Here is a 26,891-nt window from a genome sequence, read left to right as displayed (position 1 = left end):
TTTGTAGGCATCACAAAAATGAATTATTGATGGGGTCTTGTTTTAAATCAATTTCAGATACCTTTATCTTTTCTATGTAGCTGCTGATAATTATCCTGAAAAGTAATGTAATCTCACTTTGTGACTGCCTAATTTGTGCAAGGCACTGTGTTAAGCAGTGTGGCTATGGGCACAAGTGTATTGCATATGATTTTGAGATGAATGTAAATATAGCATAAGACTATGTTTATGTCTTCACTGTGTAAACAACTTTCTTTAAAAAAGAATATTCTTGGATACTTGGATTTGAGCAGCTTCTTAAATCAGGAGACTTTTAGTTTCAAAGATGGGTCTAAATAGGCTGTAGTTTATAAATTGTTCTAGCAGTTAACTAGTTTGTTTGCTTTTGACATAGTGGTTTTTTAGGAAATTTTAGAACCTCTATGCAGTTAGTAGATTTCCCTAGTTTATAGTTGGACTAGTGGAGCTTCTGTAAAGCAGTCATTTCCATCTTTCAGGAGCCAGATTTTATTGATGATATAGAAGAAAAAACTGCTATTAGCAATGAAGTAGAAATGGAATCAGAGGAGCAGATTGCAGAAAGGAAAAGGAAGATGGTAAGTTGGGAAGCAAGTAGCTGCTTAATGCTGTTGCTAGGGCTTAGTGACAGCTTCTCTTCCCATGCTAATTGTTGCTCCCTTTAAATGGGCTTTAGAATTGAGTATGAAGTCAGTTCCCCAAATGTGCTTGAACTTAAGATTTGGGGCTTGCTGTGCCATTGAGAATATTCTCCATTAACCATCCAAGCAATTTCTTGCTAATATGCTTTTTTCCAACGTGTGTGTGTGTGTGTGTGTGTGTGCGCGCGCGCGCGCGTGTGCCTATACATATATATATATATATATAAATATATATATATATATGTTTGGCATTTGAGAAAGTTTATATCTACATTATATAAACATAACTTTTAATAAATTTAATTTACAATTATGCATCAAAATGTCTTATCCTCAATTTTAAAAGAGAAGTGAAGTCAAAGAATTAAAGGTTATTTAACTAGTACTTAAGCAATGGATATTTCTTATGCAAATAGGAAATCCCAAGTTCTTAAATAATGAAATTTAGTAGTCCCATTTTCTCATGTGACAAAATTATTTTAGAACTATATAGTACAAGTTGGTTAAATATATGAAAATAAGTACAGAGTCAAGGAAGATAGATTGCTAATTTTCAGCGATCTTTTCCATAGGTCCAAAGGGTGATATTTTCCCCACGTCTTATAATTTAATATGAAAACAGTGCATTAGATCAAGGGTTAAAACATTATAACACTGCATGAGATTTGAAGACTCCACCAGTAAAACTATAATTATTTGTCAACATAACCTGCCTTGTTTACTTTTTCTTTCTCTCCTTTCAGATCTTTTTGTTGTTTGTATTCTTTAAAATTCTGAAGATTTCTTGAACTATTCAGGGATTTCTTGAAATGTGGTCATTGCAGACATAATAAATTTGTCTCTTCTACATCACTTCTGATAATTTAGGCTTACCATTTCTTAGGATAACTTCAGAATCACTGTCTTATTTAAGATTAGGATTGTGGATGAATGAAGTAGAAATAAATAGAATAGTCCTTGTAGCTATAAAAATAAGCACTGATAAATTGTCTTTCACAGATATGTTACAGGAGATCATAAAAACAACTTGGGAAGTAGGTCCTCTTTATAAGTACACAATATTTTTATCTAGATCAGATTTTAAGGCTCCAAAGCTATTGGCAAACTTTAGGTATATTTTCAGGCCCCCAAAGAAGAAAAGCTTACCCTTCCTGACATAAGTAATTCAGTTCAGATGAGCCTTAGAGAAAAGGGTTTTTTGGATTAACCAAATGTGGTGAGATCAATATAGATAATAAGGGAGTATTACTGTGTCCTTTTTGAAAGAGGAACTTACTTTGTAACTGAACTGAAACAAGAAGGAATCACAAGAGAAACTTAAAACAAGTTGATTTATGCCTCTATACTGCAAATAAAACTATGGGTATTTAGTTGGGTACTTTGGTGAAAAAATTGCTTGTTCTGTCTTGTCTTTTACTTCTCGTGACTATACTATTAGTTCTGAGGATTAGTTTAAACCCATATCCAAGATGGGCAACTGAAAAATTCCGTATCTTTTAAGTGCCCTTTCTTTCTTTCTCCTTAACCTATCATATTCCCCTTTCTTTTACCTTTTCAGGAGATATAGTGGTGGTGTTCTTTTTTTCATTAGTCAGTTAGATGTCACAATGGAAGACTCAAATTCAGCTGCAACTTCAGAATCTCATTACCTCTGTCACCTTGGGCAAGTCACTTAGCCTCTGTCTGCCTTGGTTTCCTCAGCCATGAGATGAGGATAAATATTCGCACTCACCTCTCAGGTTGTTTTGAGGATCAAATAAGATAATATTTGTAAAGTGGTTAGCACAATGCCTAATACATAGTAATGATTTCTGTTCTTGTCTTTAAAAACTTTGAGTGTATTCAAAAAAAGAGCAGAATCTTTTCATTTTAAAGGGGAAATGACGAAACAATCAACCTAGAAAAACCTGAAGCAGCATATCTCCAATTCCTAAAGTCCAGGCAATAGATCTATATATGCTTGTGGATGTTAGTCAACCTTTTTTGCTGAGGAGTTTGGTACAGGGGTAACTGGACTTGGAAGGAAAAAGGAGACTAAGAAAGACTGACTTAATATTTTATCTCCTCTGTAAATTGTGCCCTGAGAGGTGAAAGGAAGTATAATATAGTCCCTAATGTGCTATAAAAGTTGTACAAAACAATATAGGTCCCCAAATCATTTTTACTTGAAGTGATGAGATTTTTACATGTGAAAGTAACTGGGGAATGTAGTTCAAATTTACTTTTCATGACTTGAAATTTTGGTTAGGGCTATATTATAAAGGGCCTTCAGCAGATGGCCAAGAAAATCCTGTAAGAACTATATATTGGGATAACTACATTTTAGAGTATTTTATTTTTGGGTAGTTCTTTCTCCATTGCTTTTCTTTCCAGAAAAAGTAAGATTGTATCCATGCTGTTTAGGGGGATGGGATTTATAGCCTCATTGTTTGACCCTACAGGATATCCTCTCCTACCCTTTAACCCAGTACAGTGCCTTTATAGGCAGGTGCTCATGATTCATTTTCTTTTTTGCTTCACAGACTAGATAGACATCTTTGAGTAATGAATTAAAACTGGTTATTGGTTTAGAAGTTGAGTATATTTGAGTTTGATTGATTACTCTATCAGTATTAAGTTTGAGAGATCTGTCAAATAAGAATTTCAGGTCATTTGTGAACTTGAATGGAGGGGGGAAATATTTCAATATAATTTCCTTTTTATAGTGCAAAGTGTTTTATTCATAAAAAAAACATTCTAAGAAAGGGCCCATAATGCCATTAATGCTATAATTCTAAAGAATTAAATATTTGTGAAGAAGCAGAAAATTCTGTAGATCATTATTTCGTGACAATTAACCTTCAGATGAATCTGGTAGATCTTTGGTTTCCCAATCAATTGTATTTTGAAATACACTATAAATCTAGGGGAGGAAAGAAAGATGAACATAGGATCACTGACATCTTTTCTTCCTTGACCTCTTCATAGCTCCAGTAATTGATCTTCAGGTGTAAAAAGGGCCTTTCTGGTGTGTCATAAAGAGCATTGTGAAGATTTCCTTTTGAAAAGCCTTGTATGGACAGGAAGGTTTTCCTACTATTACACCGAAGATTTTTGGAGTTGATCCCAGTAGTTCCTACAAGAACGAACTTGGGAGTTTTTTGAAGCAATTATTATTATATAATAAATGCTATATAATTAAGTTTGTTTTTAAAGAATTCATCCTTCTCTGGCTCCTTGAATCACATAATTCCTTTGTATTCTTTGTCCTCTAAAATTGAGTAAGATAGTTATCTCAACAGTAGTTGGTAAAATGTAATTTTAGTCTTTATTTTCTCCTTAATAATCAGGTTACTGGCATTTATTTTGTGATACATTCATTACAACTAAATTGGAATAAGTGACATGAGGTCACATTCAGATCTTTGCTTAAACTAATTTTGTATGATGTTTGGGAAGTAACTCAAGAATTTTTTGTGCCTTAGTTTTCCTATCTGTTAAAATGAGAGAGTTGGAATAGATGGTTCATGATTTTTGTGTTTTTTCTATTATACATAAATGTATAAGAACTTTACCATTAGCCTACATAGTGAATAATTATGGAGGTAAATTTGCTGCTAAGAATCTGTTACACACTAGAGCAAATACAAATAAACATAATTATCTGATATTCTGATTTCCATTTTATTTGACTGTTTGATTGAAATTTCTTCCTTGGGTTAGAACTATTACAAAATCATTCACAGAACAAGCTATTCTCAAAAGCAGCCACACAGCCTACCTTCTATTCTGTTCTTTCCAGTTTAGCATTTGTAGTGAATTTCTAATTAGTAAGATGCACAAGAGAGATGAGATATATTATCTTAATAAATTTTCCAAGGCAGGGACAGAGCAAAACTATTTAGGCCTTCATCTTTAATAAAGCAACTTTGCTTAGGCCCCTTAAATGTGAATTGCACTTTTCCTTAGTGGTCCCCGCATCTTTCCCCATTAAAAAAAAAAGTTGTATAAACTGATAAAAAGTTCTGAAAGACACCATAGCATAATAGATATAGCATTGGAGACCTGGACACCAAACACCTACCTACTTACAGTTGTTGAGAAAGTGCCAATTTGAGTCAGTAGAGGAATTTTGTTCATCTGAGGAGTCCTTTTACTTGTTGTGAGCACCTACTTTAGACACTCAGCAACTGTCCACTCTATCTGATTATTTTAAGTTATTACTGTTTTGTAGTGGAAAAGAAGGGAGGAGGAGACCTTGGAAAGGTCACTTTCTCTTTCTGCACATAAATCTGTCTCATCCATAAAATATTAATTTTTCTTAGTAGATGTTTATAATTAGAAATTTTAATAATGAATTGATCTTCATATACTTTATTTTTGGTGATAAATTGCAAAGCTAAAATCCAAGTGAAATATTTTCCTTCAGTTACATCTTATCAGATCTTAATAATATATCATTAGTGTGAATTATCTATAACTTTTATATCTTTTTGTTAAAATGCTAATTTCCAGAATCATAGCACCGAGAACTCTGCATGTATGAGAATCTCACTAATTTGTTGATGTGATTCACTTCTCCCCCCATTCACTTAATTCAACTGAGTAAGGATTAAAATATATACTACCTGTTAGGTACTTGGACAAAAAAAATACTATGGCAGCCTGCTAACAATATGATGAATGCAAAGCAATCAAAAAAGTAATTGTAATAATAATTCATTCATTTAAAAGAGCATGAAGATCCAGGGCATTGAGAAATCTGAGGAAATTTGAGGAGGCATATTTGAACTGGACTTCAGATAAATGTGGTATGTCTAGTCATGGAAACAGGATAAATATTTTGCAAATGAAGTGAATTCTTACATCAAAGTTTGCAACCCATCTGTACCTTCTCATTTCTTATTGTTTTTCCATAATCTTTCTATAAAAGATTTCCCCAGAGGAATACTAAAGACTTTCCTCTGTTTTTCTTTAGACTAGATTGGCAGATAAAAATGGAACTATATTCGTGATATTCTCCCTCACTCTATACAGGATTAAGCATACTTTTTTGCCCTTTTTTAATACATGTTCTTTATGTATGACATTTTTTCAACCACTTTTTGCAAAAAGTCATACTTGTTGCAGAAAATTACTATTACATGTCTCTACAGGTGACTAAATAAAGGGAGGTTGGTTACATGTAATTTTGAAGTATTTAATAAAACCTGAGCTATAATCTTTGCCTCGGACACGTAGTAGTTCTGTGACCCTGGTCAAGTTACTTGACCTCTGTCAGCTTCAATTTCCTTCATCTGTAAAAAGGGAATATCTTCCTGTTTTGTGAAGATCAAGTGACACAAATAAAAGGCACTTGGCAAATCTTAAAGTACTATATAAAATATATAGATTACATAAATGTATTCTATTAATATTATTCTTGTGCTGTACATGATTTGTAGTCATGACAGCATGAAAAATATGTGTAGGCTAAAACACTGTCATTACCTAAATGTAAAATAATTAGAAACATGTTCCTATATCACTTTGTTTTACCGTCTGTTGACATTAATAATCTTATGAAACAATGATTGTCCTTAGATTATATGAGCCATTTGGTCAATTTTTCTCCAGAAGGCCATTGTTTGTCAAGTAAACTAAGAAGGAAAAAGAGAATGTAGTTTCATTTATCCTCTTTGTGTTATTTACTATTAATATGTAAGACATGACATTTTATTTGTATTTCTAATATTTAAGTACATAACATGAGAATCATATGATTTGTTCCTTTATAAATTGAATCAGTGCTCTAAATTATAATTTATACTTATCGGTCTTTTAAATTGAACATGGATGTTGAAATTTATCCTTAACTAAGGGGATTTTTTAAGTGCAGAAGTGTTTCAAGTTATATATTTAAATTACTCTTGTAACCTGAACTCCTAATTCTCACAAAGTACCCAAATAGTTATAAGAATATGTCACATTCTGTGATATTGAAGGGTAGCCCTAGCATAGATGAGGATAAGTTCCACTTCTCATTCTTTGTACACAGGTTATAGATATCTATAGAGAATGACTTTCAATTGTTGCTAGTTGTTCATCTTTCCTAGTCAAGAGGGGTTCACTACTTACTCAGGCTTCAGTAGCACCCTAAAGTGGAAACAAAATCCTATTAGAGCAAACTTCTCATTTTTGTAATGTTTAATTACATAGATTAGATGCTTCAAAGCATATTAACAGTTAATTATAATTATGACAACATTTAGATATACACAATTGCTTTTAAGGAATTTATAATAAAGGTTGGTGACAATTTCTTATAGCAGAAAAATCAGACTTATTGATAATCTGGTATAGGAAAAAATGTGTTTCACTCTTAGGCTCTGAAGCTGGAAGTGACCTTAAAGGATACCTCTTTGAACATTCTTATAGAGATAAGGAAATAGAGAGATGAGTAAGTAACTTGTCTGAGCTTCCAGAGGTAGTGAATAAGAGGGAGAACTCAGTGCTTTTTACTCTTTCTTTTAATTAAATCTAACAAGCCTGATTAACTGTGAAGTATTTTAGGTTTGATTGTTTTTGGGTTTTTTGCTTCTTTTTAATTATGAGAAAGGATCATGAACTAAGAGCCTTGTATTTTAGAATTTGAGCTATATGGTCCAATGCTGTGAGGCTACAGATGGGAGTTCCTAGATTGTGACATATCTGTGGTCCTGCAGCTTATAGATGTGTAGGTGTTGGGATTTGTTCCAAAAATTTAATGATTCTTTTAATTATGTCTCACTGATCCACAGGTTTCAAATAAGTTAAAACTGGGCACCCCAGAAGTTTATTCTGTCTTCTTCCTCTTCCTCCTCATCCCCCTAGAAATTTTTTCCTTATCCTCACTCTTACAAACCTTTCTTGGTTTATGAGTCTATTCCTTTTTGGGGGGTGAACTTCTTCACCTGGCTTTTGGATTACAGGGCTTACTGTTCACCTTTCTCTGGAAATATTTGCTTTCTTTTCCCTGAGTCCTTTCCATTTGAAAGGATAACAAGCAGGAGTTTTGCCTTTTGAGCTAATAAAAGTGATATTGATAAACACACACATGTGTATTTAATAATGTGTGTGTATGTGTGGTATTTCTAGCCTGCAAAATAATACTGCTTTAGATTTCTTTAAATTTTATGGATTTCAACAGTTAACAGAATTTAAAGTAGTTGATCCACAATAATAGTACAGAGAGTCAGAATGCAGGTAGGAAGAAGAACAAGAACCTGAATAATGCTACCTCATTTAAGTTTTAGGAGCAAGTCAGGAAATAAAAAGCCATCTTCTTGATGAGCTTTTCTTTCAGGTATCCTATTTATTCTAAGATGCCTCTAGAAATTCTCCTATGATGTGTTTATTCCCCATTTTTACCAAAGTAAATTTATTATTGCAGAGAAAGTTTATGGAGGATGGGAGATGTCTAATGACCGAACCCTTAGCATAAAAGGAGGAGTCAAATGTTGAGGTTTTCTTTCTCATGCTTCTGACACAGCAGTAGCCCTTGATTTTGGCTGTTGACTCTCAGCGCTTTCCAATTATATCATATGATCCTCAGAAACAGCAGATAGATTGTAGACCAGGGTCGCACAGCTAGTAAAATGTCTTGAGGCTAAATCTGAACTTGGGTCTTCTGGCTCCAGTTCCAGCAAAGAGCAGATAGATAGAGGACTACCTGCATGAAATTTCTTGAATTTTATTTACCTTTCCAAAATATAGCAGGGCAATGTTTTTAGCTAAGCCTTTGGAAGGCAACAGAGTGAAGCATTTTTAGCTTTTGAAAGAATATTATTCCAAGATCCATCTTTCCTGTCTCTCATCCAACTTCTTTTGTTGATATTACTTTTCTGAGACCCATACTTCTTCAACTCTCAGTCATTTGCCAAATCCAGAATTTCTTTTGTATTAAAATCACCGTCCTTCAGGAATTCTTTGCTCCTTAAAACATCAATGTACCATGATCTATTCCTATTTTCCAAGTAAATTTTTCTGAGTGATTTTCCAATTGAGATAATTAGAAACCCTCAGTATTTATCAAATAAAGCTACTGTTATTGATAAAAAGTTTCTCATAGCATATTGCCTAGACCTCCCATTGATACTGGACTATACTTTCATTTGTTTAACACGTATTTTTTCTTTTCCCCCATATTAGATTGTAAGATCCTTTAAGGCAGGATATATGTCTTTGATTCCCTAGTGCTTCTAATATAATTAATTAGATACTAGCTAAAAAGGAGTAATGTTTTTCAAATAAAATATTCCTGTAAGATGTATGTATGTATGTATGTATAACTTTGGCTGAACAAAAATTGAGTGATTTGGTTGTATAAATAGAATGTCTTTTGCAGATGTATATATAAAATTTAAAGCTATGCTTTTTTTCATATTCTCAGAAACCAACAGACTTTCATGGCATTGCATTCATTTACATTTTAAGAAAGAGACTTGTTATATTCAAAAACATTTTTAATAATCATCATGCTATTTATAGTCTTTTAGAATCAAGTGAATATTGTCAGTGTTATAGTACTAGTAGTATTAGGCTTATTACCAAATAAACTACTATTTATTTAAATTATGTAAGCATTATAGGGTCCTGAAAATAAAAATTTGTTTATATCAAGGAACATGTAACTTTTTTGACATGGAACTGATTGAAAATGATATTCTAGCTTTACCTTTATTGCACTTATAGACATGTTTATTACAAGATTCTCATATTTGGTTACCTAGACAAGAGAAGAAAGGAAAATGGAAGCTATTCTGCAAGCCTTTGCCAGACTTGAGAAGAGAGAGAAAAGAAGGGAACAAGCTTTGGAACGAATCAGCACAGCAAAAACAGAAATTAAAACGGAAAGTAAAGATACGCAGATTGTCAATGATGCTGAGATTGTTCAGGTATATATATATATATATATATATATGCCTTAAACTTATGTTTTCACCTTCAGAACCAAAAGATAATAGGTAGAAATAAGGCAGGGTCTTTGTATTATCTTTTTATCTAAATTATTATACCTATATTTATAAGAAAAATTTCAAAGCATTTGAAGATCATAGTCTGCTTTTTGTGTTTATTGCAAATGGTTTTGTTTCTCTTAATAACTTACTAGAACACATTATTACTGTTTCTTTTTTAATCTGTGAATGCAAAAAAAAACCAATTATGTTTTATATCTTAATAGGAAACAGCAAAGGAAGAAACTGCCAGCAAACCTACCCCTGCCAAAGTAAATAGAGCTAAGCAGAGAAAAAGCTTTTCTCGGAGTAGAACTCACATTGGACAGCAACGCCGGCGGCACAGAACTGTGAGCATGTGTTCAGATATCCAGCCATCTTCTCCTGATGTAGAGGTTACTTCACAACCAAATGAAACTGAGAACACTGCACTTTCAGCAGAGCCTGAAACTGAAACTGCCATAGCAGAAATCATTACTGAGACTGAAGTTCCAGCACTTAATAAGTGTCCTACTAAGTACCCCAAAACAAAAAAGGTAGGATGTGTTAAAAACAGATTCTAATTAAAACATGTAGCTAATAATATCCCTGTTCCCCTCATATTTTCACTGAAATTTTAATTCATCTTTTACTTAGCAGAAAATCAGACGTGCATTTAATATGAACAGTTTTCCTATCCCAGATAAGTGAAAAAACAGTTTTCAAGATCAGGCGGCCCACTTTTATAAACAAGAACAATTTTGAGGTTTTTGAAACCTGTATTACAAATGTACATATTCAAAAAATAGATTGCTTTTGTATCCCTTTGAATTTCTGTCACCCTTTAAATGAGAATAAAAAATTATGATCAACAAGAGCCAAGTAAAGGAACTTGCAAAATTAAACTACTTTTTAAAAAATCCAGTATCTAAAAGAATCTCATTGTCTACAACTTTATTGAAATATTTTAAGAGTCATAGTGCGTGGTCTGTTTAAGTACTGTTTTAATATATTTGGAAGAATATAGTAGCATTAGAAGCATGGAATTTTTCTCACTCATTTTAATTTAAGAAACATTTTATGAAAAAGTTAAATGAAATCACCCTCCCTCCCATTTTAAACTATTGATTGCAACATAATGGAAATTCCAATTCATATAACATGTTTGTGTCTAATTTAACATATTGCCATTTCAGACTTGTTAGAAAATGTAAGAAACTGATGATTAGTTAACTTTTTTCCTAGTTGTTTAGTATTTTAGTCACTAATCTTTCTTTATTAATCTTTTTTCTTTTTTTATTTAGCACTTAGTCAATGAATGGTTAAGTGAGAAGAACGAAAAGACAGGAAAATCTTCAGAGAGTCTTTCAGAAAGGCCTCTTCGAATAACCACAGATCCTGAAGTACTGGCTACACAACTCAACTCTTTACCAGGCCTTACTTACAGTCCCCATGTGTATTCTACTCCAAAGCACTATATTAGATTTACTTCACCATTCCTTTCAGAAAAAAGGAGAAGAAAAGAACCTAATTCTGAAAATAGCTCTGGTTCATGCAAAAAGGTAAAATGGGGGGGGGGGTAACAAGTTTAGGATAAAGTGTTCCATTTTGATGCTTTTTCAGTGTGATCCACAGTATAGGCTGTATTAACTATGACTTTTGTTATTTTAGCGATGGCTGAAGCAAGCATTGGAAGAAGAAAATTCAGCAGTTATCGATAGATTTAGTGCATTATGCCAAGAAAGATCTAGAAGCCCTGCTGTCAATGGTGAAAATAAAAGTCCACTGTTACTCAATGATAGCTGCTCACTCCCAGGTAAGGATACTTAGGTCTCTTTGAAGTAAGCATAATTCTTTTTTTTTTTTTTTTAAGAAATTCTAACCTACAGGAATATATCACCTGACCCATTGGACAATTCGTTTTAAATAGTAGTTTATAACTGCATTAAACTTCAATTTTATCAGCAATAGTTATACTCTGAAGAAAACTGATCTATATTAGTATAATTTTTAATTATTTGGAATATCCTTTGGGATATCAGAATTTAGTTCTCATAATGGTTTTAGTTTTTAAAGAAGATTTGAGTAGTGTATCAGTATTCCACAATAAAATACTTTTCGCTTAAAGCCAACTGCATTCTTTTCCTAGAATTTTTTTTCTTTTTTATATACAGATTTAACTACTCCACTAAAAAAACGAAGACTGTATCAGTTATTGGATTCTGCTTACTCTGAAACCTCCACACCTACTCCTTCTCCATATGCGACGCCAACTCATGTGGATATCACTGCTACAGACCCATCATTATTTGCTACTCCTCCTAGGACAAAATCAGAAGATGAAACTTGCAGGAATGGTTATAAACCCATATATTCACCAGTTACCCCAGTGACTCCTTGTATGCAGGGAAATGCTATGCACTTTGAGGTGAGAGAACACAAAAAGTTTTGATTTTGCTTCATATGACTTTGCTTGTTAACACAGTGTTTGGGAAAGTTGATAGCCAAATATCCTTTATAGGAGTGCTTTTCCTAAAAGTTTAAAAAGTTTCACACCACAAAAAAAAAAAAATAGCTACATATACTTGGTATCTTTTTCTATTAACTTCTCTATTAAACAAATACCAACTCTGATTTTGTTTTTACATAACAATTACTAACAAAGTAGGCAGCTGGTAATAACTGTATATACTCCTGGAAATGTTAAAACAGAAAGATTTGCATTTGTTCCCTGAATTATTCAAATTTAGAGCTGCTATTATTGGATTTAGATTTTTCTTAATTACTAATCATTTTTTTTCCATAGAATATTTCCTCCCCAGATAGTTCACCAGAAATTAAAAGACGAGTTTATAACCAAGAGGTAAGTATTTTTATTTTTAAATAATGAAACATTTAGTGGTTTAAACCACGGACGTTGATAAAATTGATGTTTTTTCTCCTTCAAACAGGGCTATGAGAGAACACCAACTATGTTAACAGTGGGTCCTTTTAGAAATTCTAATTTGACAGAAATGGGCCTGCAAGAAATAAAGACCATTGGCTATTCCAGCCCAAGACCTAGGACTGATGTAACTAGGCAGTGCCCTGGGGACAAGGAGTCTGTGTCAGACCTACAGACTGGAATGGATGCAGTGGAACACACCACCATGCCTAAAACCGTGGACACCCCCTCCCAGGATAAGACTGACTCCAACAGCCAGCTAGACCCTGCTCCCTGTGGAAGAGGCACAGTTTACTCTTCTTGGGTTAAAAGTCCTGAAAGGACAGGTGTGAACTTTTCCTCAGTGAATTCTAATTTAAGGGACTTGACACCTTCCCATCAGCTGGAGGTTGGAGGTGGCTTTCGAGTAAGTGAGTCGAAGTGCCTAGTGCCAGAAGACTCCAGAGGTGTGTTCATGGAGACTTCCGTGTTCTGTTCTTCAGAAGATGGACTCCCCCCTGGGTTTGGAAGGACAGTTAATGACAGTGCAATCGAGGGCAGTTGTACGCCCCAGAATCCACCACAGAAGAAAAAGGTGAAAGCATTTTTTCCCAGTATTTCAAACTACATCTCCTGAGTCTATATAATACTAGAAGCTTTTAGATGTTTGAGGGGTTTGGTATCTTTAGAATCTTATTGGAAATTGAATCTTTTTCACATTAAGATTTGCATTGGTACATGGGAAGAGAAGAACAATTAGAATAACATGATTTAACAATTTTAGATTTTCATTTATCAAAACCATATTCCATAAGTAAATAAAAACAATAAACTCAATTCAGAAAGGAATTAAGCAAAATTATACCACTGAATGCCTGAAATATATAAAGGGCCCTCAAGAGTTTATTTCTTACAAAAATGTACATGAAGTTGAAATTCATAGAGATTAAGTGACAGTGCCCTTAGGCTCAAATAACTATAGTCACAATTTTGAACGGTATCTTTTTTCTGATAGCCTTGTTATGTAGCAGGAATGTGCATTGTTAAATATTATATTCCCTAGGATATAGTTGTATGATGTTATAGTTGTCTGTGTTGTACTACTTAAAGAAATTGAAGGACACACACATTAACTGGAAAACGTGTTTAAATCTGCTCATATATATTTGCAACTTTTTGGTCTTATATGGATCCTGTTTTTGACTGGCCAATATCCTGCTTGAGTTAAATACCCGGGGGGGGGGGGGGTATCCATCCTTCTTGGGAACTTAAAAAAAGCATTTATATTGCAAGTTATAAATGAAGTACAACGATATAGATTTCATAGCAAACACAAAATATATGAAAGTGATTTTGCAGTGAATATAGAATTTCTTAGACAGTAACACTGATTGTAAACGAAAAAAAGCAAAAATGATTTGTTTTTCTCTATTGTCATCTTAGGTATCTTTATTAGAATACCGGAAGAGACAGCGAGAAGCTAGGAAAAGCGGCTCCAAGGCTGACAACTTTTCTCTAGTCACTGTATCACCTCATGCTACTATGTGTGGAAATATGAGCAACAGCAGCAGCAATGCAAGTGAGGGGTGTAGCAATAGTGGCGAAAATGCAGAGCAAGTAGACCACACTACTAGCCTCCCTTTACCATTGCCAAATGCTGTTTATAATGCTACTTCAGAAGAAATCAGCAATAACTGCCCAGTAAAAGAAACTTCTTCTGGAGAAAAAAATGAACCAGAAGTTCAGTGGTAAGTGAATTGATCTAAGATTTTAGAACTTGAAAGAAAAGTACGAAAAACTACTTGTATGAAAGGTATTGAATTGGAAATCCTATTTGCATATGGGGGGAATATCACACTAATAAAGTGAGAAATGTGGTTGTGCCTGACCAGCATAAGAATGTCCAAAGCAAGCTATCTTTAAAGGTTTCAGTTCATCTGAATTTCAAACTATCTTTTGCATATGCTTTTTTTTTTTCTGTGTGTTTTCTAGTTTACCATGATTTTGAGAGACTTTCAGTTAGGCTAGATCTTTCTGTACTGCATGGAAGCCACCTGGTCTAGGGAAAAGGATAAAGAAAATTACTATTCATTGTAATTCCACCAGAAGCCTATTTTCTTATCTCTCTTGGACTACCAGCTTATAAAAACAAAGTAAGGGTTCTGTTGATTCAGAAGAACCTACATCTTTCATCAATGAAATTGCCCAAAGAAAAATATTAGCAGATTTCATATTTAATTTTAACATAGAATGCCTGGTCTTCCCTAAAGGGGAAGAATTCACTCTAAATCTAAATCAAAAAACATATAAAGTTTAATTACATTTTTATAGTTTGCCACTTAAAATCCAGCCAAGTAATACAACTTAAAAAAAATCTGAATTTATATTCTACTACTAATATATATTATCTAGGGAGACCATGTAATTTATTCCACTTTTGCCAGCATTCCATTTGGAGACCTACCTTCAGAACCATTGCCCTCTTCTTTTGAGTATTCTCAGTGATGATAAATCTTCTTCCTTATTAGGTAGATTTTGCTCTCTATATATAAACAATCAAAAGTCAGTTGGAGTTGTTGGATAATGTCATTTGGTTTGGAAGAGGAGATATGGGGAAGTTGATTCTGACAGCAGTGCCAAAAAGAGAAGCTTTAAAATAGGCGCCACCTCCATAAACGTAATTGGAAGGCATCACTTTATTGGCTTTTTATTTCTGATCAGATTGGTTGGAGCTGGAGCTACTATAGATATTATCTGCTTATGAAATAACAGAGGAGAAAATGAGGAAATCTTCAAGCAAGTTTTTTTTGAGTCTTACAATTTATGATGTAGAGCTTAAATGGGGAAATGGCTCCAATTGTGCTACCTTTAATTTACCATTTTTTTGTTTTTTGGAGAGATATGGATTTGTATACATTTGGACTTAATTGTATGGTTTCATTATTTTGTTGCCAATTCCTAAAAATGGACAAATTTCTTGGAGGGGTTTTAACATAATCATGTTAAATAAGAAAGGCTTTAATTAAGAGTAAAAAATATTCTGAGAATCCTTGGATTTAATCAAATATTGCCTAAATAAACAAATTTTGAAAAGTTGGCTAATAATGTGGTAGTGGTTCTATGAAGTTGGTTTTACATCATTATTTTTAATCATTCATGATGACAAAATTTGACTCCAACCAAATATTCCTGGTATTACTCCTCTCATTGATGGGAAGCCGCCTTCTTTATACATAGGAAATGCTAATTACAGCAAAAATTCTAAGTAGACTCTCAGCATATTCCATTGGCTGAAGTTTAGATACACAACAAATGGGACTTTATAAAGTATTAATTAAATGGTGAAACAAAACTCTTTCATTCTGGTATTTTAAAGGACTGCTTCTACTTCAGTGGAACAAGTGAGAGAGAGGAGCTATCAGAGAGCCTTACTTCTCAGTGATCATAGGAAAGACAAAGATAGTGGTAAGTGATTTTGTTTTCCTACCTGGAAGTGAATTCAACTAACCAATGGATTAATAGTTTATGTAGCAATTCTAATATTCTATCTGGGTTTGCTTCATCTGTAGGGGGAGAATCACCTTGTATCCCATGCTCACCGAATCATGTTCAGTCTTCACCTTCATCTCATTCAAATCACATTCCCCAGTTGCAACTTAAGGTCCCAGTCCCTTCTTTCAGTGAACTTATAGAAGGTCAGTAAGCAGATGACCTATCAATCACAGTTGTAGTTTTAAACAGCTTTTTTTATCACTGAGAAGAAAAATCTTTTATTATAAAAGTTGGTCTGAATAGTTGAATGTAAATTCCATTGTAGTGTTTGCAAAAGCACTATTTATCATGTGATTTTACATTTTACTATGGTGTTTTATTTTACAGACCCCGATCCTGAAAATCCAGAGCCCACAACCACAAATGAATGTCCATCCCCAGACACTTCTCAAAAGACTTGTAAAAGTCCTTCAAAAGTGAGCAAGGTAATAACACAGCATCTTGCCATGGAGCAGTTCAGAAAAAAATTCAAGTTGTTTGGTTGCAGTTGTCTTGATTATCAATTTGTGAACACTGACCTGTTGCCCCCTTACCTAATTTGTGTTTTCCTTACCTTATTCACCAAATAGTCTTTATTTTCTTTTAAAAACCCATTTGGGGATAAGTAAGAATGTAGTTTATGAATTAATTGTTTTTGCTTGTTGTGAATATCAGTCAAGTCTTTGTGTAGAAAGGAATGCTATCCAAGTAGAAAGGAATGCTATCCAAATAATTTAATATATGTTTTCTCTAATTGTTATATGATCTCCTTTCTATTTCAAGTGAGGAAAATGTAAGTAACTAGAATGAGTGCAGAAGATCGAAAAGTAAAGATTTCTTCAGTTGAAGTATTTTATTGTTTAAAGATAGATGAAAATTTTCAATTTCCCTGTTGAATTTAGTTAAATTGTAAAGTTTTGAATACTGTATTATCATAGGCTATTTATTTCATTATTATTTCATTCAGCGGTTTCCCAGGAGGGGAAGGGAGAATTAGGATGCTTTTCTAGCTGTTTTTAATTTATTAAATAAAGTGTGTGGTGTGTATATGCATTATTAAAGTATTAGTCAACCAGTAAGAAAGTTTGGAAAACATCAAATCTTTTATATTTAGCTTAAACTTATTACTCAAAGAATTCCCAGTAAAGGAATAATAATTAAGGATATCAACAAAATTATGACTTTAAATTTAATCTATACCTTTAGACAACAATGTTGTTGTCATGTTAATTTTATAAAGGTAACTTAATTCTGCTTTTAATATGTAACAAAAGGCATTATGTAAATCTTTCATTGACTAAGTCTTTTTTTCATGTAGCCTTGTTCACCAGGTCCTACAGTTCCTGCCCAGTCACTTGGTAAGATACCCACAAAACCAGATTCTCAGTGGGAGACAGCAGTTAATACACCCGAGACTGAGAATGCCAATTCTCAAAAGGCAGAGCTACCACAGAAACAGCTGTCAAATAACGTCCAAGCACTTTCAAAGACTCATTCTTCTCAGTCACACGTGCGTAGTTCAGCTGAGCAACTATCACAAAAGCTTCCATGTGCACCTTTGAAGTTGCACTGTCCCCCATCACCTCATGTAGAAAATCCACCAAAGTCATCCACTCCTCTGACGCCGGCACAGCATGGTTATCTTTCACCAAAGCCTCCTGCACAGCAGTTAGGATCTCCCTACAGGGCCCACCATTCTCAGTCACCTCAAGTCGGAACACCTCAGAGAGATTCTCACAGAAATTTCTATCCAGCAGCACAGAGCCTTCAGTCCAATACTCCACAGCCAGCTACTGGAGCGCTATTTACCCAGACACCTTCAGGACAATCTTCAGCAACTTACAGTCAATTTAACCAACAAAATCTGAACAGCACTGCACCCCCTCCCCCACCCCCTCCTCCTCCTTCCTCTTCCTCTTATTATCAAAACCAGCAGCCCTCTGCAAACTTTCAGAGTTATAATCAGTTAAAGGGTAGCCTTTCCCAACAAACTGTGTTTACATCTGGACCAAATCAAGCACTTCCTGGTACCACAAGTCAGCAGCCAGTCCCAGGACACCATGTATCTTCAGGGCATTTTTTGCCAACTCAGAACTCTACCATTCACCATCAAGCTTCAGCAGCTCCACCCCCTCCACCACCGCCACCGGCTCCAGGACCACATCTTGTAACCCAGCCCAGTTCCCATCAGCAGCACTCTGTAGCACATGGAGTGGGGCCCGTTCATGCAGTAGCCCCTGGTTCACACATTCATTCTCAGACTGCTGGACACCATTTGCCACCCCCCCCTCCTCCACCAGCCCCTGCACCTCATCACCATCCTCCCCACCCACCCCCAGGACACCAAGGTCTGCAAGCACAACACCAGCATGTAGTCAATACAGCTCCCCCCCCACCCCCTCCTCCACCTTCTAGTGTTCTGGCTTCTGGGCATCATGCATCATCAGCTCCAGCCTTACACCACCCCTCTCATCAAGGACCTCCACTTTTTCCTCAAAGTGCTCATCCAGCTGTACCATCATATCCCTCACAAGCTACACATCATACTCCCCTGGGACCTGGACCCCAACACCAGCCAACTGGCACAGGACCGCACTGTCCATTACCAGTCCAAGGTCCTCATCTCCAGCCACAAGGACCAAACAGTATTCCAACAGCTACAGCTTCAGGGTTCTGTCCACATCCTGGCTCTGTAACCCTGCCACATGGGGTTCAAGGACCTCAGCAGGCATCTCCAGTGCCTGGACAGATTCCAATTCACAGAGCACAGGTGCCACCAACGTTTCAGAACAATTACCATGGTTCAGGGTGGCATTAACAAGGACTCCTAAAACATTTTTAAAATGTTCTGTAAGATAAACTGTATATTTCATATGTACCTATTCATGGTACTTTTTAAAGCTTGTACATGAAACTTTGTATAAAAGCAAACACCAGTGCTCTTTCATTGTATTTTTTCCATTTTTTGCTTTTTAAAATTCCTGAAAAACGTGCTGTTAAACCAGTATTAGGTATCTTTATTTTGTAAGTGAACATTCCAGCTGTTTTTCTGGCAGTAGATTTGATGCTGCATACTCTTAAATTTTATTGTTGCAGTTAAAATTCATTTAGTGAATGTTTTTTCTATATTACTTTTTATACGTATGTAGTAAGTACACAGCTAAGTGATGGCACTAACAGGTTTTTTTCCCCCCCTCATTCTGTCAACAGTTCTGTGTGTGCATCTAGGTAGAAAATGCAATACAGATTTTTATAGTTTGGTGTGGACTTGGCTCTTTTGTTTCAGCGGTTATTTGCAGAAAAAAATGTAATTTAATGTATAGATTGTTTCTAATGTCTTCTGACAAGTTCTGTAAATACTGTCTTTTGCGTGTAAAATTGCTTACAGCTTCTCCTTTGATATAGTATTGTATATATGACAAGTCTCTTTTTGCAAAAATGTGTGATCTTTGTGAAAGTAGTACAGTATATGACATTTAAATTTTTTTTAATATACTGTCACATTGAAGCACTGGTTGGGCATTTTAATTCATGTTAATAAATCACAATTATGTCAGTTTTACCAAATTGTCCTGTACAACCTTTAAAATGAGCGAGTACTACCTCAGATTTTAAAAGCCTGCAGACAAGCATAGAAAAAACTTTCATTTTGTTTCCCTACTGTTTATGCAGTAGTAAGAGCCAGAGAAATTACTTGAAATTCTCATGTAGGTTTACTCAGTTATCTTACAAGCATATAAAACTAAACCATTCCATATATGCATTTCACATAAGTTGGCACAGTCACAAATGGAAAGTTCACATCAGACAGTTTGTTTATAGGTTAGTCTGAAACCCCATTAATGTACATTGAGTATATAGCTGTTATATTCTAGTCTAAAAGTAGATTTATTTATTATTATTATTATTATTTTATTATTATTATTATTATTATTGCAGTATAGGATAGATAACCCTGGAAGAAAAGTGATTACTGGGCCAGTAAATAGACAGTCAGTCAGCCAGTCTGTCTATTTTCTCAGAATGATATAGAAAGAGATCCGAATGTTGTTGCAAAGATAAAAGTTGTTTGAAAATGGAATGATTTGAGGAGTATAACTGATACTTTGTTATGAAAACTAAATTCCTGGTCACTGAAATAAATAATAACTGACTTCTGAAGAGAAAATGTTTTAAGTGGCCACATTTCAATCTATGAAAGAGATAAAAAGGTTTTATAGCCATTCTTCTTCTACCATTTGGTGTAATGGCAGGTTTTTTGTTTATTTTTTTCTTTTCTCCTAAATGACCCTTTATATAATTTATTACCTTAGTTTGTCATAGGAGAAAAAAACCTTTTCAAAATAAAGGTAAGCAAGCATCTAAAAACCTATGTGTTAGATTTGGCAATATTATTTTTGGCTAACTATGACCAGCTAGAATAGTATTTCCATTTTTAAAATTCCTCTTGTCTTGAAACAGCATAGTCAATAATGGTGGACTGCAACGATCTAATCTCTTGAGGTTTAGGAGAAAGTGAAATTTCACCCTCTGGATTACATGCAGTAAAAGTTTTGGATCATAGTCTGGTTACTAAACAAACACCCTGTCTTAGGAATTAGGCATAGAACATAAATCATTGGCTTAATGAAATATTATGTATATACATTATGTATATATACGTATATGCATATACACACGTATACATCTGTATGTGTGTATATCCATATCTAAATATACGCTTTCACTTACAATGTTTCATAAGCAAAAAGTCTTGATTCTGTTATCTTTTATTCTAATAAAACAGGCAAATGCAGTTACACCACAATACTCTCCACCCGAAAATTAGATCTTTAATGATAGAAAGAAGCTAGATACCACTAAAATTATACATTTTTTTCAAAGAAAAAAATAGCCTTGGATCCTACAGTCAAAAAAATTAAATTGAGGGCCTAGCCAATTTTTTCTAATGTACAAAATCCTCTAGTATATTACTATTTCAGAAAAGAGCACAATGAATGTTAGCTTAATGAACTGAGTTATACAGAACACGATTAAAATCCCCACTGTTGCCCCACATCAACAATTATAAGGAAATAAATTAAAGACCCAAGAGGCAACTCGGATGGGGGGAAGAGTGCTGGTTCTGGAGACAGGTTCAGATTAAAATCTCAGTTATCCCATTTTATCACTGTGATGGTGGACAACTTTTCTCAGATCTAGTTTCCTCAACTGTAAAATGAGGGAGTTAAACAAGATGGCTTCTAAGATCTCTTCTACTTTCCATGATCCTGTTTATATTGACCATGTGTCATCTTGCATATGTTTAGGAAAGTCCCACAGACAAAAAAAAGATCTAGTTAGAAAACATTTTGTGTAAAAGGTTATAAATTGCTTTCGATGCTTCAAAAGAAGAATGGAAGATTAAATTAAGGGTCAGTAAGTTAAATTTGTGGTTCAGAGCTAGAAGAGATCATTAAGTCATCTAGTTCAATGCTCTGTTTCAAAGATAAAGAGGCGCCTCGAGAAGTGACTAAAGTAAGGTCACACTAAAATAGTCTATCACAGCCATTATTTGAATCCAGGTTCTGATTCCAAGTCAAACATGCTTCCCCACTGTACATGTCAATGATTAAAGAGTTCTCTGTACTGTCCTACAAAGGATCTATTCTAAATTATTTCCACTAATTTAAGAAATCTGGACAATTCAAGAGATTTGGATTGTAGTCTAAGCTCTTTTATCGAGATAAAATCAGGTCATTAAAGATTAAATAATTTCTATTCCTTCTAGTTCTAAAAGCCTAAATGACTCATGTTAATTTTCTTTGTTTTCATTTTTAAGGTTGACAGTAATATCAGTATTATCTAATGCCCAACATCCTAAAACTAAATCAATTTTATTCCAAATATTTCAAACACTTAGCTTTTCAAAATTCTTACATTTCACGTTATGCCTCAATGCAATTTTAGCCCCATCCCTTTCTTCTATTCAAAGAAAGTTTGAAGAGATGATGAACAAAAAAACATTGATTAAACCTTAGCATTTGGAAGACTACTCACATTTGGCTTCAGATATCCCTTTAGAATGCAATTCCATTCCACATTCCTATTCTACCCTAAAAATAATTGACTTCTGGTTCTTTAACCATACTGTCTAAGTTTCAACATCGTAACTAGAGTTTCAATTTCTTAACATTCAAATTATTGAGTTTCGTTATATAATGCTAAAATCATGTAACAGTAAATAAAGAATGTTAGTATATAGTTATGTCAAACATAGTCCAATGACCAGCACAATGTCTGAAAAAAAAACAAAACACTTTAATTAATTAGACAATGCAAGCACCTCAAACAATAGGTTATTGTTACAACACTTGGGTTTCTTTTCACAATCTAGTTATTGCAAAGGCATGTGAATAAATTTAAATGGACAAAGTCAAGAAAAAGTGGCACCATAATTAATGTGTAAAACTGGAAAAAAAAAGTACATTCATCCCACTGACTTCTAAAAGAGGCAAAATACCTCTATATATTAACATTCTAAAATCTGTATTGCCTACTATGGTTGTGTCCTGGATTCTACACGCATAAATCAAACTGCAACTTGCAAAAGGGAAATCATTTTCTTTGTACTTGAGTTCATGGAAAGACAAAAAAAGCTAGTGCAATTTGTTGTTAGAAACATATAAAGCTACATGAAGAATGAACAGTGATCTCTGACCTCGGAGACTGGGGTTTTCCCTTGTCCATTCACTGCAAATTGTACACTATGCCCCTTGCTTTTAAGACATAGAATATTCTTTCTCAAACATAATTTTCATTGAATATATAGAAATGTTTCCTTTGTTCAATTTAACCTGTATATAGTTCAACTTAGAGCTTGTAGGCAGAAATAAATACCACATTGTAGCATGTTATGACATTATAAGGGAAATTGCTCTTTTTTCTTTAAAAGCACTTTAAAAAAGAAAGATGCAAAATATTCAATTGGAGTACAAGTGTGTAATCCATGTTTTGGAATGAGAAACAAGTCTTGCCTTCTGTTAAAGTGCTATATGAGGAAAGAAATCTAGTAAATGAGAGCTGCTTTGTTTTAAAATCCAACATAAAAAGAATTGCTATGGAATTATAAGTTCATATGACTTCAAAGCAGCTGATGTCTGCTACATGCAATTTAAGAAGCTACAAATCACTCGAAACTTGGTAGCTTTACTCTGAAATTGGAGTCCCATCCCAAATTTAATGGAAAGAAACATTTACAGGTTACATTTACATATACTATAATACAAGAATGATATCCCTTTGCCAGCAGATAAAATTACATTTCCTTGCCATGTCTTTCTTGATTCCAACTTGATAATTTCTTAAGCGTGTAAATTATAGAATACTCAGCTAAAAGAGTTCTTCATAAATAGTTACAAAACCTGCCGAAACACAAAGAGGGGGAAAGTATTTTTCGTTCAAGAAAATGACATTTGAATGCCACACAACACAAGAAACAATGTTTAGAGACAAGGTATTAAGTGTTTCCAGAAGAGAGTGGGTCAGTAAACTACTTAGCTGAAGACAAAAGACTACCCTTCCCCAGGACCACAGTGCACAAAAAGCAAAATGTCAAACAACAGTACCTCAAAGCAAAATAAAGGTCTGAGGATGAAGCCAGCTCACTTGTAATCCTGTTAAAGAATTTGAGAGTCACCATTTAGGTCCGATGTACTGGAAAATATTTGCTAGCTCAAAATGTTATATTTGGAGATTCTGCTAAGAATTCAACCAAGGATGCCTAAGGCATTCTCCAGCTGAAGCTCTTTTTTCTGGAACCATTTCTAACATCGGGATCAGGAAATCTGTAAACTGTGCAGCATCTTCATGAGGCCAACCATATTTTTCCACAAGCACATCAAAGAGGCTCCAGGGCTTCAGCTTCGTAATATGCCGTAGTTCTCCTACATGCATACAAAAGAGTAATATATTAGAAAGCTGGCATGATTTGCATTCACTTTCTGGAACAGTAAGCCACATTTTTCAATGTACCCTCCTCAATGATATTTAGAATAACAAACTCTTGAACACAAATCAGTCAGGTGACAAATAATTACCACATCTAATAGTCTCACAGTAAACCCAAAAGTACATATCCGGAATTATTACCCAAGAGATGGATACATTAATCCAGTTTTATGAGATTTATCAAAAATTTGGGTACCTTTATTGCATTTAAAATAATAACTTAAAATATATCTTTTTTAGAAACACTGTATAAAGTGAGGTACACTCACTCTCCTAAATTCTCTGAAAGAAAAGTGTTTCTTATGTAATGAATGAAACTAGCTTACAGTATATATTTTTTTGGAAGTAACAAAAATTAAATAGTATCTTACCATGTTTTTTTTTTCTTAGGTAACCAGACTAAAACAGGTATTAATTTATACCTCACATTAATATGACAAAATAGACCACAGACAAAATATATGCAACATATACCACAGGGACAAAGCTTTAAGTTTACAGTATGTCCTTTCACTGCAATCACTTGTACACAATTTGGTACTATGTTTTACAAGATTCTAACACATTCTTTAGTTCATTATGAAATGATAACTATTATATTTGATATGAAGCAAATCTCTGATAACTGCCTTTCCAATATTAGCATTGATTTCACAGGTTTTTAATAGGGTTTAAGTCAGGTGAATTCCTAGGCCACTGAAGTATGTTTATTTCTATGTCTTGGGAGTAATTTTTTAATGCAAGGTTATGTGGCAATATTCCCATCTCCAGTTGGGAATTTCTATCACTTCAGAACAATTCTGCTTCAATAGCAATATGTTCATCAAGAATCCAACATTCTGGAGATAAGACTTACAGGTACATATAAATAAAAATGCCCCGATATAGGCTTGCCTGATTTCCCACCAAAGAGATTTTATTATAGCCTTGTATTAAAAAAGTGCATTTTTTACTTTAAAAATGACCTTTTTCTAATTCTAAGCACTCCAGTTTTTGTAATGTCTTGTTCATGACATTTTTTTCTTTAAAGCAACGATTAGATGCTTTTTTTAAAACTAGTCTTCTCACTGTTCTCCCCACACATCCTTACTCTAGAGGATTCATTAATGAATTAATAACCTGCCCAACATGCAGAATCCTTAGAAGGTCTTTACTATGTTTTCTGAGAATTAGAGAGATCACCTCAAAACAATAGTCAGGTCTTGACACCTTTGTCTTTGTTGTAACTGACCCTGTTTCATTATGGGTTTGAACATTCCCTGAACTGCCCAACAGCTGCTACAATGTTTCTAAAAGTCATTTCAGTCTTTTTTGAAGATCTCCAAATTATGAATGTTTCTATCCATTGTTAATGTGAATTTCAAACAAGAGAGGAATGAAACACTTTCATGTATAAAAACCAGCATTCAATTGAAAGAGAACTAATTAAGAGTGGGGAAACCTGTTCAATTTGATTTCATTTAGTCAAGGTCACATATTCTGAGTCAGTCTAGTGTCACAAAGTAGCACATGCAATGAATGCTGCCACAAATTAAACTATATCAAAATTATTGCTTATTCTAAACAATTCACATACCATTGTATATGCAAAGCACTGTGAGAGGAAATAAGGATTTTTGGTGCAATTGTTTTTAGTCCTATACTTTGTGACCCCACTTGGGGTTTTCTTGGCAGAGATACTGCAGTGGTTTGCCATTTCCTTCTCCAGGTGAGGAAATCAAGGCAAACAGGCTAAGTGACTTGCTCAGAGTCACATGGCTAGTAACTGTCTGAAGCCAGATCTGAACTCAGAAAAATGAGTCTTCCTGACTCTGAGCCTAGCACAAACAACCTTGCTGCACCCAGGCAATAGGATAAAAAGACATAAATTTAAGAATTTTTGCTCCTATTGAACTTATCTTTTACTGAAGAATGTATGAAACACAAATGAATACAAGATATTTTTTTAGAAATAAAATAACAATGATACAGAGCAATCACGCAATTGGGTAGGCAACTGACTTAACACCTTTTCTCACACAGTTTTAGCTCATATTTGATTTTGTTGATGTTTTTAACTATGTTTATTTAAGTCCTCTCCTACACCTAATGAATTTACTATAAATGATTTATAAAAAATATTCCATACCTAAAAATTTTTTGAATGCTTGCTTTTATATCAAAAATAGCTATTTTTTTCATCTAATGAAACTTAACCAAGAGTATGATTTTGGCTGGTTGCATTTTTTGTCTTTTTAATCAAATCAGATTTTATTTCTTTGTTTTTGCAAGGCAATGGGGTTAAATGACTTGCCCAAGGTCACACAGCTAGGGAGTTACTGAGTCCAGATTTGAACTCAGGTCCTCCTGACTCCAGGTCCATGCTCTATCCACTACATCAACTAGCTGTCCCTTATTATGTTTATCTTTAAAGAATTCTTTTAAAGTTATTACTTTAAGGGATTAGGATCCAAATGATGACAATGTTTTTTTGACAGTACCAGAGATTGGAATGTATGGGCAAGTTATAAAAAGAGAAGTTCGGCATCTTTTAAACTTAATGCCTCTACTAATCTATGAATCTCATTCTACTGTTGCCTGGGTTTGTGGTTGAATTTATGTCTCTTAAATGTCTCATATCTAATAAGGGGGCGGGCAGGGGGGGATGGACAAAAAACCAGCTTGGCTACAAGGACAAAAAAAAAAAACAGTATATGCACCCAGAATGCTTAAGGAAAGGAATAAGGTGTTTTTTTTTTCATTTTTTTTTCATTCCCTCCCTGCCCAAGTTTTGCTTAATAACATTCTAATTATCTGATTGAAAGATATGACAAGGAAGAATTATGGCCATGTCTATAAAGCAAAATCAGAATCTAA

At 34.1% G+C, this 26,891-nt stretch overlaps 2 protein-coding genes across 15 annotated transcripts in view; one reads left to right on the top strand and one right to left on the bottom strand.

Annotated features, from left to right (window-relative positions):
• KMT2E (lysine methyltransferase 2E (inactive)) overlaps positions 1-26,674 on the top strand; it is an 89,415-nt gene extending 62,741 nt beyond the window's left edge. For 6 of the 8 annotated variants that reach the window (XM_074193973.1, XM_074193970.1, XM_074193974.1 and 3 more), the window contains 13 exons: positions 498-596; positions 9,389-9,553; positions 9,841-10,149; positions 10,897-11,154; positions 11,264-11,408; positions 11,767-12,020; positions 12,399-12,455; positions 12,544-13,110; positions 13,959-14,263; positions 15,892-15,980; positions 16,085-16,210; positions 16,395-16,492; positions 17,365-26,674. In XM_074193973.1, the coding sequence (XP_074050074.1) occupies positions 498-596; positions 9,389-9,553; positions 9,841-10,149; positions 10,897-11,154; positions 11,264-11,408; positions 11,767-12,020; positions 12,399-12,455; positions 12,544-13,110; positions 13,959-14,263; positions 15,892-15,980; positions 16,085-16,210; positions 16,395-16,492; positions 17,365-18,864 (3,972 nt within the window). In that variant the 3' untranslated portion in view covers positions 18,865-26,674. The remainder of the gene's footprint in view (positions 1-497; positions 597-9,388; positions 9,554-9,840; positions 10,150-10,896; positions 11,155-11,263; positions 11,409-11,766; positions 12,021-12,398; positions 12,456-12,543; positions 13,111-13,958; positions 14,264-15,891; positions 15,981-16,084; positions 16,211-16,394; positions 16,493-17,364) is intronic. The other 2 variants (XM_074193975.1, XM_074193976.1) reach the window with 2 other exon arrangements.
• SRPK2 (SRSF protein kinase 2) overlaps positions 22,327-26,891 on the bottom strand; it is a 250,382-nt gene continuing 245,817 nt past the window's right edge. For all 7 annotated transcript variants that reach the window (XM_074193977.1, XM_074193981.1, XM_074193982.1 and 4 more), the window contains one exon: positions 22,327-23,971. In XM_074193977.1, the coding sequence (XP_074050078.1) occupies positions 23,787-23,971 (185 nt within the window). In that variant the 3' untranslated portion in view covers positions 22,327-23,786. The remainder of the gene's footprint in view (positions 23,972-26,891) is intronic.

The sequence above is a fragment of the Macrotis lagotis genome, chromosome 7 (genome assembly GCF_037893015.1).
Source record: "Macrotis lagotis isolate mMagLag1 chromosome 7, bilby.v1.9.chrom.fasta, whole genome shotgun sequence".
NCBI classification, from domain to species: domain Eukaryota; kingdom Metazoa; phylum Chordata; class Mammalia; order Peramelemorphia; family Peramelidae; genus Macrotis; species Macrotis lagotis.
Note: the sequence above shows the minus strand (reverse complement) of the source record. Positions and strands in the feature narration are given on the sequence as shown.